This window comes from Ochotona princeps, chromosome 26 (genome assembly GCF_030435755.1).
Source record: "Ochotona princeps isolate mOchPri1 chromosome 26, mOchPri1.hap1, whole genome shotgun sequence".
NCBI lineage: Eukaryota > Metazoa > Chordata > Mammalia > Lagomorpha > Ochotonidae > Ochotona > Ochotona princeps.
Window position 1 is genome coordinate 1,704,909 of NC_080857.1, and position 16,334 is coordinate 1,721,242.

The following is a 16,334-nucleotide window of genomic DNA, read 5'->3' on the forward strand; positions in this document are numbered from 1 at the left end:
TCCTGCTGCCATGGGGCTATCTCCGGCCATCCCCTCTGGGATGTGGACTGGAGTGGCTGAGCAGGAAGGAGGGCAGGAACAGTGAAGCCACAGGCTCAGCTTCGCAGGGAACCCTCAAGGTGCAGTCAGACATGCTCAGCTGCATCCTGTTAAGGGCTGCTTGGCCCACAGGCCTTAGAGGCAGAGGGCAGCTCAGGCTGCGCCTGCTTCCTGGTTGGAAGCCAGTGCTGGGGACTGCCCCACCGAGAGAACACTGAGGCACTTAGGTGGAATGAAACACGATTACAAATGACACCCTGCCCCCCTTCACATGCGACCTTTTCAGGACACACTAACTCTTCACTTTTTCACCACATCTTTGACAGAGCTGGAGCTCGCTCCTCCAGCAGCTCAGCAGCCGGGCCTGGGCCAGGAGCACAACCCAGCTCTCACCTGGGTGGCAGAGCCGCCACCTACTGCCTCCCAGGGTATGCACGGGTCGGAAGCAGGAGAGCCACACGCTGTGGAATGTAAGCGTCTTGGGGGCGGGGGTGTCAAACACCTGCCCCTAACTCCACATACTCATCACCAACTCCAAGGCTTGGAGACACCAGGGAGGCTGGCGGTCACATTCTCCAACAGATGCACAGCGCTGTGATGTCAGGCCCACATAACTGCCCGCTCACACCTGCTAGGACCCTGTCTGGCAGGTGGCCTGGACTGAAGAAATGAGTCCTAGGTGTCGCACTGGCCAACAGAAAGTGGTCATGGAACCGAACTGATGACTGTGGACCATGGGAAACTCCACTTACTGTTTTTTGGCAGCAAAATGTCTAATCAAGAGCCACGATGCCTATTTTATACTGTACTTAAAAAAAAGCTATAAACAAAACAACCAGCAATGACCTTAGCCAGGGCAGCGACCCTCTGCGTGAAGGAGCCAGCATAGCGCAGAGACGTGTCCTGTGGCTTCACCGTCCCAGCCTGGGACCTCAGCCCTGCTGCGCAGAGCCAGCTCCCCCCTGCCACTCCCAGGCCCCCTGGGCCAGGGCTGTCTGCTGGTCATCTCCAACAGCCCTCAGCAATGAGCTGCTGCTAGCCGGATGTTAAAGTGACTGAGACTCTCCAAGGCCAGTAATTGAAATGAACTTCTCCACGCCTCACATGAAAACTCTCACTTCGCAAAGTTCTTCTGAGTCCATCAGCCTAAGATATCACGTGCTGTCAGGCCGTCTGAGTTGGGAGTCGGCCACAGGCCCTGACGGTCACCACTCAAGTCTCCTTTAGGCTAACACTGTTACTTGCTCCTTGCACGATTACATGGCAACCAACCAACCAATGGCAAAGACCCAAATGGCCATAACAAGCTCTCGACATTGAAAATAAACATATTCATGGGGTTTAAGATGTAAAATCAAATGATTCTATTTCAGAATAAGTTTACAATTCAAAAAAATGACTCATACATTGTCTAATAAAAACAGAAGACTCACAGATGTAAAAAAAAGGTTATTTATAAATAGGTACCTTAAGAGTATAAAAACTCATATTTTGTGTGCAATCAGATCATCTCATTGCTAATTAGCGTCTCAGAACTAACAGGACCCTAACACTGGTTTCTGTCCCCCTGGTGCCTGCAGCTACAACACCTATTATTGGGAGTCAACCTTTGCTATTCACTGAGTGCGTGACAGAACAGAACAGCCTGGCTGTGGTCGATACCGAGTCCACCAACTCCTGGGCCCTGTCCCCAGGTTCTGGAGCCCTCCCAGCCCAGCCACTGGGGCTCCGCGTGCCTGTGTCTGTACCTTCTGGGGTAGACCTCAAGTATGTTGCCTGGCATTCTGGTCACAGGGGCCATGGGTCACTTAGGAAGCCTGCCCTCACCGCTCCTCAGTCCAGCTTCTTAATCAGACCCCAACAGTTCAAACTGTTTCGGCAAGACACAGAGGAGGCACTATCAATGTTAGAATGATCTGATGAGGCTCAACACTCAATTTCTGTCTCATCCAATTATGAGCAAAAAAAAAAAAAAGTAAAAACTATCTTAAAACACCAACTAGGTATTGTCTAAGTATTACTACACTACTACCTTACAGTTTAGTAGGGCTATTTATCACTATGGCAACTGTGTTTGCAGGCTCAATTTTGAACCCCAAATAGGCACAAACTATAAAAGACGCCAAGCTGTAATTATTAAAATGGCAATAATCCACACACATTGAAAATGTGTGGCCACTTAAACTTTACAGTCACAAGACACCACGGAGCCGCTTGCTTGCACAGCAGCCCCTCACATTCTTTGGCAGCACTAACATTTCACAAATTAGGATTCATCCCAGGTTTCGGTATTTCAAAGCACAGGCACATCTCTTCGGGGCTCCGGGGAAGAGCCAAATGAGTCCCTCGTGAAGCAAGCTCCCTTCTCACAGACTCCAGCACATTTCTGCCTGCGGTTCATCTTTAATCCGGAGATGTGATCCCGACGAACCCCTTGCAGTATCAAGCGACACAGACGTAACACAAACTCTGCGAACAGGCCACTTGGCCCGGCTGGGCGGCAGGCCCGCCTCTCCCTCCCACCGCACCCGGTGCCTTCCCCGAGCAGTGACTTCACATCCTTTGACATCAGCACGGCTCCGAAAGGGGGATGGGAGGGCGAGCAGAAAGCAGAAAAACCAGCTTTGAACCAGGCAAGGCCGCGCTCAAGCCTCAAATTCTGTAAGTAGTTCGTAAAACGCCAAGCGGCCTTGACACACCCAGGCTCCTTGCAGCGAAGCAGGGGATCTGGGCTGTCGGCAAGGACTTCCTGCAGCTCCGATCCGAAGCACAATAGCCATTTATTAACTCCCCACGGGAGGAGCCCCGACCACTCACCTCGAATATGGAGAAGGGCCACGGGCTGGAAGGGCCCGTTGGAGCTGGCCGCGTCCACCACCATCCTGCTGCCCGCTTTATTACATGTCAACATCTAGACTTCAGCGGCAAAGGCAGTGTACTCCTTAAGGCAAGAAACCAGCCTCCATTTTAGTTTAAAAAAAAAAGACAAACTGAAGCTCTCTGCAGCTGGAGGGAACTGGCTGCTCCGTGACGTCAGCAGGCATGGAGCCCGCTGATTGGCTGGAAGCTGCAACTTAAAATGACACTGAAAAAAAAACTGAGAGCGGAAAGAGCTGCCAGTCGGCTGTCAGTGGCCACGGAAAGCCAGCACATTTTCCGGCTTCCTGCATCCTTCATCGCCCAGGCACTTCCAACAGAGATCCCGTCTCTCAGAGGACGAGACTGGAGGCCCCGACCCCAAGCCAAGGGTAACCCCTGATCAGAGAAAGCTGCCAAGAGAGCGGGGGTAGGGTGGTGGTGGTGCGTGACTGCAAATGTTAACACCTCCCTACCTGGTCCCCCCATCAGGCTGTTTTCTGCACACCTGTCTGCTCTGTACTTTCTGGGTCTAATTGCTCCCACAGGGGTCCCCCATACAGCACCCAGCACGCCAGCTTTTGGACAATGGCTATTCCAATAACACACAATTATAATTCATTAGTTCGGGCACTTGTTCAACTTCCTCTACTACCAACAGAGAACACTATGAATTTAGAATCCCCAGATACTAATTTTTTTCATGATCCATTTTTTTCCCCTGGAAAAATAATACAGAAAATGACAACTTCTTATTGTTCAATAGCTGCAAGTGCTACACATTAAAACATTTTTCAAAGATTTATTTATTTTTATTGGAAAAGCAGATCCAACTTATGGAGGGAGGGAGGAAAGAAGGGAGGGAAAAATCTTCCATCCACTGGTTCACTCCCCAGCGGCCATCCCATGTGGGTGCTAGCTGTAACCCCACACTGCTCGGCTACCAGGGGCCCACTGCACCATGCATAGGAGCCCCTCAGTTCCTCCTCAGTTTCTGTAGCCTTAGAAATAAACAAAGAGGACCTGGCGTGGTAGCCTAGTGACTAAAGTCCTCACCTTGTACATGCTGGGATCCCACATGGGCGCTGGTTCCTGTCCTGGCTGCATCACTTCCTTCCAGCTCCCTGCCTGCGGCCTGAGGAAACCAAAGAAGACCGCCCAAGGCCTTGGGACCCTGCACCCACGTGAGAGACCCAATAGAGGCTCCTGGCTTCAGACTGGCTCAGCTCTGGTCATTGTGGCCACCTGGGGAGTTAATCAGTGGATGAGAGATGTTCCGCTCTGTTTCTCCTCCTCTGTAAATCTGACTTTCCAATGAAAAAAAAAAAAAAAACTTAAAAAAAAGAAATGAGGAGATGAAAGCAAACAAAGTCCTCGGTCGTGCCCTGGGCAGCTGCGACAGCCACTGAGGGACAAGGAAGTGCACGCACCTGCAGTAGGCAGGACACAGGCTGTGCGCTGACCTCCAGTTCTGCCACCGACTCCCGGGGGCCCGATGAGGGGTGTGGAGGCAGCCTTTGTGCAGACCTGTGCTGGAGTAGCCTGTCGTGACAGGCTGACGAGCCGGGTCGCTCAGAGACGCTGCACGGAAGCTGTGCAGAAGGGAAGGCAGTTGTGATGTATTCTTCCCAGTGATCTCAGATCAAAGGCTCTCCACTTTTTTTTTAAAGATTTTTTTATTTTTATTGGAAAGGCGGATAGACAGAGAGGAGGAGAGACGGAGAGGAAGATCTGTCCGATGGTTCACTCCCCAACTGACCATAATGGCTGGAGCTGAGCCAATCCGAAGCCAGGAGCCAGGAACTCTTCCAGGTCTCCCACAAGGGTGCAGGTCCCAAGGCTTTAGGTTGTCCCTGATTGCTTTCCCAGGCCACAGGCAGGGAGCTGGATAGAAAGCGGGGCTCGCCAGGACATGAACTGGTGCCCATACAGGATCCTGGTGCATATAAGGCGAGGACTTTAGCCACTAGGCTACTATGCTGGGCCCAGGTAATATTTTTTAAAATAAAGAAATCTCAGAGTGACACACACACTGAGCCCGTAGTGCTTAAATGATCCAGGTCACCAAAGAATAACAAATGACTATAGGAAAAGCATTATTTTTAGCTACCAAATCAGCAATAGCTTGTGTCACTGATAGTACACAATATGATAACTTTGCTGACCAACTTATAAATTGTTCTGATTCTTTCAGAAAATTCTTTCCCAATATGTATAAGGACTCTGTTAAGGTAATTTTACTCTTGGGAATCCTTTGTAGAAATGTAATATATGAGTATCACATATCTGAAATACACTCATTTTTTTAAACTATCCTAAAAGAATGCATGACAGAACTCACTATCACCCCTGTTTTCATGTGTACATGTTTTCATGGAACTGAGCAAGCTCACGGGTGTGCAACCAGCTCCCCCACCTGTCTCAAACCTCTGGCACCCACAGAACTGGAATTCTGTCTCCAATTCGACATCAACTCCCCAACTTTCCCCCCAGCCCTACTGTGTGCCTGAATCTGACTACCGCAGACACCACCCACAGGTGGAATCCTCCGGGGCCCCTTGGCCTTCATGACTGGCTTACCGCACATCTTCAAGGCTCACCTGTGTCACAGCAGGTGCCAGATGTCCTCCCTCTTTCAGACTCGTTAAGCACTACCCCACAGGGCCCTCATGTGCTGGCAGATACTGGGCTGCTCCAACTGTGGGTGACGGTCCCCATCTGTGGTCCTGGGTCAGAGGGATCCCGCCTTCACCTTGCTGGAGAAGTGCCTGGTGCTTCCCACTACGGCTCCTGCACGGCACATTCCTACCAACCACGTGGAGGCTGATGGTCCCTCCAAGCCCTGGACAACCCTCTCTATTTTCTGTGGCCTAATATTCCCCTTAGATTTATTTCCTTTCCTTTTCTTTCCCTTCGTTTCCTTTCCCTTCGTTTCGTTTCGTTTCCTTTGCTTTCCTTTCCTTTCATTTTGAAGACAGAGTTACAGAGAGAAGGAGAGACAGAGAGAGCTGGATGGGAAGTGGAACAGCTGGGACAGGAACATGAACCAATGCCCATATGAACTGCCAGCACCACAGGGGGAGGACTAGCTTGCTATGCAACTGTCTTGGTCCCTTGTTCCCTGCTTTAAGGTTTGTTTGTTTGTTTTGATTTGATTTGATTTGTTTTTAAGATTTATTTCTTTTTGCTGGAAAGGCAGATCAGATTTGAAAAGAGAAAGAAAGAGGGAGATCTTGCATCCACTGGTTCATTCCCCAAATGGCCGCATCGGCTGGAGCTGAGCAGATCCAAAGTTAGGAGCCAGGAGCTTCTTCTGTACCTCCCATGTGGGTACAGGTCTCAAGGCTCTGAGTTATCCTCTACTGCTCTCCTGGCGACAAGCAAGGAGATGGACAGGAAGTGGAGCAGCTGGGACACGGACCATTGCTCACACGGCTCCTGGAACCTGTAAGGTGAGGATTCAGTTGCTGAGCTGTCACACTGAGCTCCCCTTGCTTTCAGTTTTAAAATAAGAAAATCTGAGTCCTTCAACTTGAGTCTTTTTCTTCTTCTTTTTAAATTATTTTTATTGGAAAGGCAGATCAGATTTATGGAGACGAGAGAGGGAGAGAAACATATTCCATCTGCTGGTTCACTCCCCAAATGGCCACAATGGCCAGAGCTGAGCCAATCTGAAGCCAGGAATCAGGAACAACTTCTGAGTCTCCCAGGTAGGTGCAGGGTCCCAAGGCTCCGGGCCATCCTTTACTGCCCTCTCAGGCCACAAGGAAGGAACTGGATGGGAAGTAGACCAGCTGGGACACAAACCGGTGCACATATGGTATCCTGGCGGTTGGAGGCAGAGGATTAGCCAACTGAGCCATTGCACTGGTCTCTGGCAGATTTTCTCGTGAAGAGCACCTGCCTCTCAGGTGGCTGTGATGGCAGCCAAGGATGGCTACCACAAGATGGTCACTGTGCTGGACAGAGGGACCATGCATGGGAGACACAGAAATGTTGGCTGGGATCAGGAACAGCAGCACCTTAGTGGGAGCTGCCCACACTGCCCCAAAGCCCCACTCAGGTCTGTGCCTAGAGCTGCCAGGGCAGTGGGAGCTCAACTGGCACTTGCTCACAGGTGGACAAGCTCTGAGCAAGTGGGCCTCTGGTAGCTGCACTGGGATGCACAGGGCAGGGCAGGTACGGAGGTTGCATGGGATGGCCAGTGTGGCACAGGGACAGGCCACTACCCAGCCCAGAAGGAGTCTTTGCCTGCCTGGAAATGGGAGTAGGTCTGTTCTACCATCCCCCATCGCAACAAAGGAGCAAAAGAACACAAAGTGGGGCTCAGCAGGGGCAGCTCAGACTCCCCCAAACCTACCCCTGTAGTGCTGGGCACAGGTGGGAAATAGCTCGCATGAGAACACAGCTGTCGATGGCAGTGCTCTGGAACAGCCCCTGCTGCACAGCTGGGCAGCAGCAGAGCCACAGAGGCAACCTCACGGGAAGTTCTCCTCTAACCTAGAGCCACAGGCCTGGCATCCAAGCAGGGCTCCTTCATACATTCCCAAGCAATGAACAAACAAGTGACACACTCCCGTAAACCTCATACATTTTTGCTGGGCACAGGGAGCCGGACTGCATGGTGCTTCCTAAGCCATGACCCTGGCTGCAGACCCTGGCCGCAGGACACAGCCCCGCCCTGGCCACTTGCCCACCCACATGGATTCTTCCCTGCAGTGCTTCCAGATCCCCAGGGCTCAGCTAATGCAAAAGCAAGGAGGGGGCACTTGCCAGAGGGGAGGAGTGCCTTCTGCAGTGGGCAGGGAGCAGGCGGACCTGCAGGTGGCGCTGCACCCTCCCACCACACACCCCAAACATCATCATCTTTCCAAAAAGACTTACACACTAGATACAGAGAGAGGGGAAAATCTTTCATCTGCTGGTTCACTCCTTGAACAGTCACAGAGGCTGTCTCCCACAGGGGTGGGAGACCCTGGCTGGGTCCCTGCCATCCACACAGGGGTGGGAGACCCGGGTCGGGTCCTGGCTTCAGTCCCCTCGCCTTGGGAGGTATCTGGAGAGTGAAGTAGAAACGGATCTCATCTCTTTCCCTCCCCAAATAGCTAAAAGTTTGAAACAAACAAAAAACCTCAACTGCCTGCAAATATATCCCACTGATATTATTTCTAGCTCATATTTCTTAATAAAACTGTCTGATTTGCATGTCTAAACCCAGCCAAGCCTGTGGTTTTCTCGCCTCCAGCAGCACGTGGGGGAGTGGAAGGTGCCGCACTGCAGGGACAGAGTCTCGGGAGCGATCGGCAGCAGCACTGCCCACCAGGACGTTCTGTGGACCTAGAAAATACAGGAGCCTGGTGACGTGAGTTTGTTGGGTAACATCCAACCTAAAAAATCTGACTGCACTTAACAGTTTAAAATAGACTTTTTCCTTAGATCAAAGATACCTAACACTCAGCTATGCCCAAAGGCTGCCAGGGTACTCATGCTTGCCAGCAGCAAGGACAAAGGGACAGGCCCTCACTGCCTGGCTGTCCGAGGCGGCCCTGCGAGTGATCCGACAGGAAGCTCAGCTTGAGTGAGTGGAGCCCAAGTTTGGGGTCATAAGCTGGTGCTGGGTTGTACTCTCCCTGGAGCTCCACCACGAAAAGCCAAGCCACAGCAGGTGCTGCGGCCCTTGATCTGTGACCACAGGAACCCGCACAGACCACAGCCAGCACTCTCCTGCCGGCACCCTCAACAACCCTGCTGCAGGCGGAATGCGCAATAAACCTTGTTTTCCAAGAAGAAACTCCAGGTGAGCTGGCTGAGGGCAGCAGGGAGCCTGGGCCTTTGCTGGTGACATCATAGCCTTCTGTGAGCAAGCGGCAGAGGGGTGGGGCCTTTCGCCGCTCCAGCCACACGCTGGCGTGTCTCCTGGGTCCTTGGCAGATGCAGTAACGCAAGCAGCCCTCGCCCATGGTGACAGGCAGATGGCAGCTAACCTGTGGAGAGGCGGTGACGATGTGGAGTCTCTGCAGACACGTGGACAGAGGGACAGTGCAGTGCCAACCACCCCAGAAAGGAGTGTGGCTCAGGACCACGCGCAGAGAAAGGAGCGGACCCCAAGAACCACCACAGGACTCCGCCCGCACGGGGACCCGAGCAGCTAGATTCAGAGCCGCAGGCAGAACACGGAACACCGGGGCAGGAGAAGTGGGTTCAGGGAGTCCTGCTTCCTGGGAGCTGGGGAAGAACGCACCTTGGGTAGACAGTGCTGACCGGCTCACAGCATTCTGAATGAACTGAATGCTACGGCAGAACACGTAAAAATGTAATAACAGATACGTGTGTATCTCCTACCACAAGTCAAAACAGGGAACAGGCAGGCTGGCGCCAGGACTGCAGGAGAGTCTGCAGGCAGCGTAAGCCACAGGCCCACAGCTGTCCCAGGAAGCGAGAGCAGGGCTCCTGCTGGGACCACTGACGGAAAGAGGAACACTCACGGACTCTGTGTGTATCTCAGTCCCTGTCTCTCTGTCTCTCTCTGTCTCTCTGTCTCTCTCTGTCTCTCTCTCTCTCACACACACACACACAGAGGACACTAAGTGCTGAGAAAAGCAGGGGTGAGCTGGTGAGGGCCTGGGTAGAATGGTGAATGGGAAGATACAGCTGGCGCTGGAAACCCAGCCCTCAGGTGTGGCCCCAAGTGACTCAGCGAGGGTATCTGCATGCCCAAGGCAACAGACAAGGACCCCCTGCTCTGGCCCAGGCACAGGTCAGTACAGTTGGCTTTCAACCCTCTACAAGGTGGTCCATGCTGAGTGCGGGCAGCCCTGCAAACTGTGGGCTTGGCAGGCAGGGGCTTACCAGGACAGCTACATGAGCCCCTGCCATGCCCTGAGCAGCTCAGATGGTCAGTGAGAACTGGCTGTGAACTGACAGCACTTTTCCAGGCCCCTGGGCTGTGGACGAAGCCAGGATGGAGGCAGGAGCTTCTGGCCCCATGTGAGCTGCCTGCGAGGAGGCTCTCCCAGAGGCCATTTCATTATCCTTCAACTAACAGACAGCAGCCAACACTCCTGTAAATACATACACAGATCATCTTAAAGCAGTAACAACACCCACTTTTGTGGCAAAACCTTCAGTGCATCAGAAAACAAACTGCTCTGGCAGGCAGCGGAGTGCTATATTCAGAAACAAGGAGGCCAAGAGATAGACAATATTTAACTGCCACCAAAAAGCCAATTAAACAATCACAGAACCAGGGCCCGGCAGCGTGGCCTTGAACGCCCCGGGATCCCATATGGGTGCTGGTTCTAATCCCGGCAGCTCCACTTCCCAACCAGCTCCCTGCTTGTGGCCTGGGAAAGTAGCTGAGGATGACCCAAGACCATGGGCTCCTGCACCCGCATGGGGGACCCAGAAGAAGCTCCTGGCTCCTGGCTTCGGATTAGTGCAGCTAGTTGTAGCCATTTGGGGGAGTGAACCTGGAGACAGAAGATCTCTCTCTTCTTGTCTCTGTAACTCTGCCTTTCAAATAAATAAATCTAAATAAAAGAAAACAAAAAGCACAGAGGTAAATCATCCTTGTGTGAAGACGATCTAACCAGATACCCGGCGCACCCTCAAGACTCACGAACAACAGAGTAGCTCAGTGAGGGAGGATGGTGCCCAAATCAGTGTCTGCACCGGCAACGGACAACCGTGCAGGAGCAGCACCAACAGACGACCTGCTGGCCAGGAAGCGGCAGGCAGAGCCCACCGAGGACACCCCGGAATGTTCCTGAAGGCTATGTAAGTGGCACAGCGCACTCTCGATGAGAGAAGGCAAACACAAGAAGCTAACCATCCCTTGCATGTTTTAACAATTTAATGAAATCTCGATATAATCTAAAGGTTTTCAATGAGGCAGAGACTGGGAATAAGTGTACAGAAACTTTGGTAGCAATTTACAAGTGTAATTTTATGTCTAGTGAGGACAACTGTAAACAACTATAGGTGCACTTTGTGTTCCATCTGCACAGCAATTGATTTTTGTCATACTTTATGATCAAATAAAAGACTCATGTTCAGGACACACAGGTATCATAACTAAATCAGAAAAGTCACCTTAAGAATAGACGAGATTTGTACACATATCCCATCAGAGAAGACACCCCAAAGGGTCACAGGTACAGAACAAGATGCTGAACATCTCCCACACGAGGGACACATGCTAGAAGATCCCCGAGATGCCGCCAGGTGCCCACAGGAGGAGCAGGACCCAGAGTGCCAAGCAACAGGCGTGCCCCCGGGAGGGCGCCAGCACCCACAGGTGCCAGCAGACAATCACTCTGGACAACATAAAATTACCATACAGGCCAGCAATCCCACTCCTGGGGATCCACTTAAGAGCAATGTGAAACACATGCTCACAGAAGCACTGAGCTAAATGATCACAGTAGCTAAAAACTAAGCCAAGCACCCATGAACTGGCAAATGGAGACACAACTGTGGCATGTCCATAACTGAGTATTGTTTCTCATCGACACAGCGAGCCAGGTGTGAGCCTGTGCACAGTTCCACATGAGAAGACCACACCCGGTGAGTGTCCTTTGGGCAAGAGAGACCAGCAAGTGCTCTGCCTGTGAGATGCTCGAGGAAGCCCTGCGGCTGCAAACACGAGCGACAGTTCCCATGGAGACAGGCAAGACCCAAACTCACACACAGAATCCGACCTCAGTACGGACAAGCACCGAAGCAACGAGGGTATGCAAGAGGAGAAAGGCACAGGAGAGATTTACAAAAGCAAGGCAGAACACAAGGAACATCGTGAGGAGGATAAACTCCTACCTATGCGTAAAAACCCACCCGCAAACACACTACATTCTCCAGCTGAGAGGCTGGGGAGCAGGCTGCCGTGGGTCAAGCTGCCACTGGTGACATGGGAGGGTCACTGGTGGCAAGTCTGCCGCTCTGCTTCTGACTCAGCTGCCTGCCCCTGCACCTAGGCAGGGGGCAGATGGCTGAAGAATGAGGGCCTCTAGCAGGGAAAGCAGGCTGGAGATACTAGCTCGTGGCTTTGGCCTGCTCCAAACTCAGCTATCACAGCTATGTGTGGGATGAACCTGTGGACAGAAGCCCCTCCGTGTCACTCCTTATGTCTTTGATATACACGAATGATATATTAACACATCGTTATATTATATACTATATATAGCAGCATGTATTGCTATATATTATCATAAGTATATAATTATGTATATTAAATATATATATGTATATATATTTACACACATACACACACACACACAGGTGAATAGGTAAAAAAATAAAGACCAAACCATACGCTGCCTATAAGAAACCCCCTACAATACTAAGGACACAGTTAGACTGAAAGTGAAATAATGGAAAAAAATTCTACACGAACAGAAACCAGGCACAAGCAAGAAGAGCTGCACTTACATGAAACAAAAGACTTTAAAAGCTGTAAGACAAAGAGGTCACTAGATCCCAACACTGTAGCACCCAAGCACCACACGCTGCGCCGTCACTCGCCACATGGAACACACCTAGAAACCAACAACAAGAACTTGTTCAACATCCCTTCAAAACTTCCACGAAAAAAAACCTTAACCAAGCAGGTAAAGAGGAACATATTTCAGAACAAAGCAAAAAGACAAACATGAAAACCCCACAGCCAACAGCACACTAACTGACGAGCAAGCCGGGAGGACTTCCTGTGGACTATGGACAACTCACGATGTCCCCCTACAGGGCTCTTCTATGACAGCTCAGCCCGGGAAGGCCGCGCGGCAGGAGCAGGGCAGGAGGAGATCCAGAAACAGAGGAAGCTAGGCCAGAGCTGAGTGCAGCTGGCATGACGCTGTACATAGGACACCCTGAAGACTTCACACCACGAGACTGGAGCTGCAGGATACAGAATCACCAAGCACAAACCAGGGGCCCGTCTGTGTACCAGCAACGAGCCTGCTGGAAAAGAAATGAAGACAGCACTCTCATTATATTATAATAGCAATAGCAACACGCAACCCTCCAGGAAGAAATGAACCATGGACAGAAAACACCTCTATGATGAAAACTACAAAATAGTGATTAGAGAAATTAAAAATGACACATAAGAAAAGGAAAGATGAGCCCGGCGCCATGGCCTAGCGGCTAAAGTCCTCACCTTGAATGCGCCGGGATCCCATATGGGTGCCGGTTCTAATCCCAGCTGCCCCACTTCCCATCCAGCTCCCTGCTTGTGGCCTGGGAAAGCAGTTGAGGACAGCCCAAAACCTTGGGATCCTGCACCCGTGTGGGAGACCCGGAAGAAGCTCCTGGCTCCTGGCTTCGGATCAGCGCAGCACTGGCCGTTGCGGCTCACTTGGGGAGTGAATCATCGGACAGAAGATCTTCCTCTCTGTCTCTCCTCCTCTCTGTACATCTGAATTTGCAATAAAAATAAAACAAATCTTAAAAAAAAAAAGACATGGAAAGACATCTCATGTTCACGACTGGGACGATACTGCTAAAATGTTCATGTTACGCCAGACGAGCTACAGATGCAGCACAGCCCTACCAACACACTGATGTGACCATGGAGGTTACATGAAAGACCTGACGGAGGCAAAGCAATCCTGAGCAATGACAAAAGTCACCCTGATAGCTGATTTTATGGGTCCAGCGCAGCAGCCTAGACACTAAAGTCCTCACCTTGAATGTGCTGGAATCCTATGTGGGCGCCGGTTCTAATCCCGGCAGCCCCGCTTCCCATCCAGCTCCCTGCCTGTGGCCTGGGAAAGCAATCAGGGACAACCCAAAGCCTTGGGACTCTGCACCTGCGTGAGAGACCCAGAAGTGGTTCCTGGCTCCTGGCCTCGGACTGGCTCAGCTCTGGTTGTTGCGGCCACTTGGGAAGTGGACCAGCAGACGGGAGGATTAAAAACAAAGAAAACTACAGGAACCAAACAGCATGGTGCCAGCATGAAAATCAGCATATAGACTAATAAAAAAGAACAGAGACCTCAGACATAAATCCATTCATCCACAGCCAAGGCACCTTTAAGCAAAGCATCAACTCCACAGTGTGGAGCAAAGCTGATCGAGCCAAGAACTGAAGAGAGGAAACCTGGGTACCTCCATTCGAGAAGCATGAGCTACACACTATCTGCTCTCCTACACAAAGTCGCTGGAGGCGGGTCAAAGACCTAAACACAAGATAGCAAACTGCCAAAAAAGAAAAAGAAACAAAGACATTGGGGAGAGATTGTACGATGCTGTCGCAGACAAAAATTTTTGGACAAAGTCCCAAAAGTAGAGCCAAAAAAAGCAACAACAGATAAATGGTACTTTTACAAACTAAGAGGTTTCTGCACAGCAAAGGAAACCACCGATAGAGGAAACAGAAAACCTAGAAAACGAGAAAACGACTACCAATTGTTCACCCTACAAGGATCAGCACCAAGAACAGACAAGATTCAAACAACATCAACAACAAAACAACCAAAGAAATCCAATTGAAAAATGCACAAATCAGGCTTGTGTGGTAGCTTAGTGGTTAAAGTCCTCATCTCACACGTGCCAGGATCCCATTTGAGCACCGGTTCTAATCCTGGTGGCCCTGTTTCCCATCCAGCTCCCTGCTTGTGGCCTGGGAAAGCAGATGAGGACGCCCCAAAGCACTGGGACCCTGCACCCATGTGGGAGACCTGGAGGAAGCTCCTGGCTCCAGATTGGATCAGCTCTGAACATTGCAGGCATTTAGGGAGTGAACCAGCGAATGGAAGATCTTTGTCTCTCCTCTCTGTTTATCTTACTTTCCAATAAAAATACATAAATCTTAAAAAAAGAAACAAGAATACCTAGAGGGCTTGGTGCTTTGCTTGCAGCAGCAGCCCACATGGCGCTGCTCTACATCAGATCTAGCTCCTGGGCCCGGCGCCATGGCCTAGTGGCTAAAGTCCTCGCCTTGAACGCCCTGGGATCCCATATGGGCGCTGGTTCTAATCCCTGCAGCCCCACTTCCCATCCAGCTCCCTGCTTGTGGCCTGGGAAAGCAGTCGAGGACGGCGCAAAGCCTTGGGACCCTGTACCCGCGTGGGAGACCCGGAAGAGGTTCCTGGTTCCCGGCTTCGGATCCCATTGAGCTCACTTGGGGAGTGAATCATCAGACGGAAGATCTTCCTCTCTGTCTCTCCTCCTCTCTCTGTATATCTGACTTTGTAGTAAAATAAAAAAAAAATCTAAAAAAAAAAAAAAAGATCCAGCTCCTTAGTAACTCGTGTGGGAAAGGAACCAAGAAATGGCCCAAAAGCTTGGGCCTCGGTATCCCTGTGGGAGACCTGGCATGCTTGGAGCAGCTCCTGGCTCCCGGTTTGGGCCTGTCCCAGCCCTGGTAGTTCCGGCCATTTGGGGGAGTGAACCAGTAGATGGAAGATTCTGTGTCTCTTTCCCTCTCTCTGTAACTCTGCTTTTAGAATAAATAAGTAAATAGTTACAGGAGAAAAAGGGGGCTGAAGTTATTCACAGAGGAGTACATGGAGTTCTATCTAAGTGTTATTAGAAAGCAAACTAAAAACTTACTACATGAGGAAAAGGACAAAATAAACAGGGTAATTGAAGATTCTGAATTTAACCAATGTATTTAAAAGAATCATGGAACTCCTCAGAAGACAGGAAAGACTCCCTACACACTGAGAAGCACTCAGGGTGCCTGCCAGGACCCGCCCACCCGCTGGGAGACTGATGCTTTCTTTGTCCACGGAAAGGCTCCAGGCCACTCCCAGTCAGGCAGGGCCTCACGCATTACTCCACATCAGAACACCTCTGAAACCCAGCACATCTTAGAACCCGTCACGCGTGACGGTAGTGCAAGAGCTGCACAGAAACCCGCAGTGCCTGATGGGATGCAGAAATATGAGGGCAGTGCCGTGGTGTAACAGGCAAACCTGCCACCTGTGGCACAGGCTTCCCCTGTGGGTGCTGGTTCCAGTCCCAGCTGCTCTGCTTCCCATCCAGCTCCTGCTATTGCACTTGGGAAAGCAGTGGAAGACGGCCCAAGTGTTCGGGTCCCGGTACCCACACGGGAGACCCACAAGTTCCTTGTTTCTGGCCTCAGCCTGGCACAGCTCTGGCCACTGCCATCGTCTAGGGAGTGAACCAATGGAAGCCAATGGAAGATTCTAACTCTCTCTCCCTCTGTGTCTGCCTTTCAAATAAAAATCTCAAACAAAACACCTCACCAGCTTTCTATCATCAATATTGAAGCAAAAATTCTGAAGAAAATTGCCAACCTGACATGTGCGCCGTGGACAGTGGGTCTGCCATGACAGTGTGCAGGGACAGCTTACAACCAGAACCACATGCTGACGCTGCAGTGACCAGGTAACGCACACACGAACACCAGCCACGCTGACGGGCTCCCACCCCGTGGCCAGGCCACTGCCCACAAATGAGAGTCACCTCCACAGCAC

General features: G+C 51.2%; 1 protein-coding gene across 11 annotated transcripts in view; it reads right to left on the reverse strand.

Annotated features, from left to right (window-relative positions):
* PPP2R5C (protein phosphatase 2 regulatory subunit B'gamma) overlaps positions 1 to 16,334 on the reverse strand; it is a 115,893-nt gene that overhangs the window by 80,650 nt on the left and 18,909 nt on the right. For 2 of the 11 annotated variants that reach the window (XM_004584291.3, XM_058655563.1), the window contains exon 1: positions 2,857 to 3,058. The exons of 6 other annotated variants lie outside the window; for them this stretch is intronic. In XM_004584291.3, the coding sequence (XP_004584348.1) occupies positions 2,857 to 2,950 (94 nt within the window). In that variant the 5' untranslated portion in view covers positions 2,951 to 3,058. Of the gene's footprint in view, positions 1 to 2,856; positions 3,059 to 16,334 lie in introns of those variants that run through there. 3 more of the 11 variants (XM_004584290.3, XM_058655564.1, XM_036496299.2) reach the window with 2 other exon arrangements.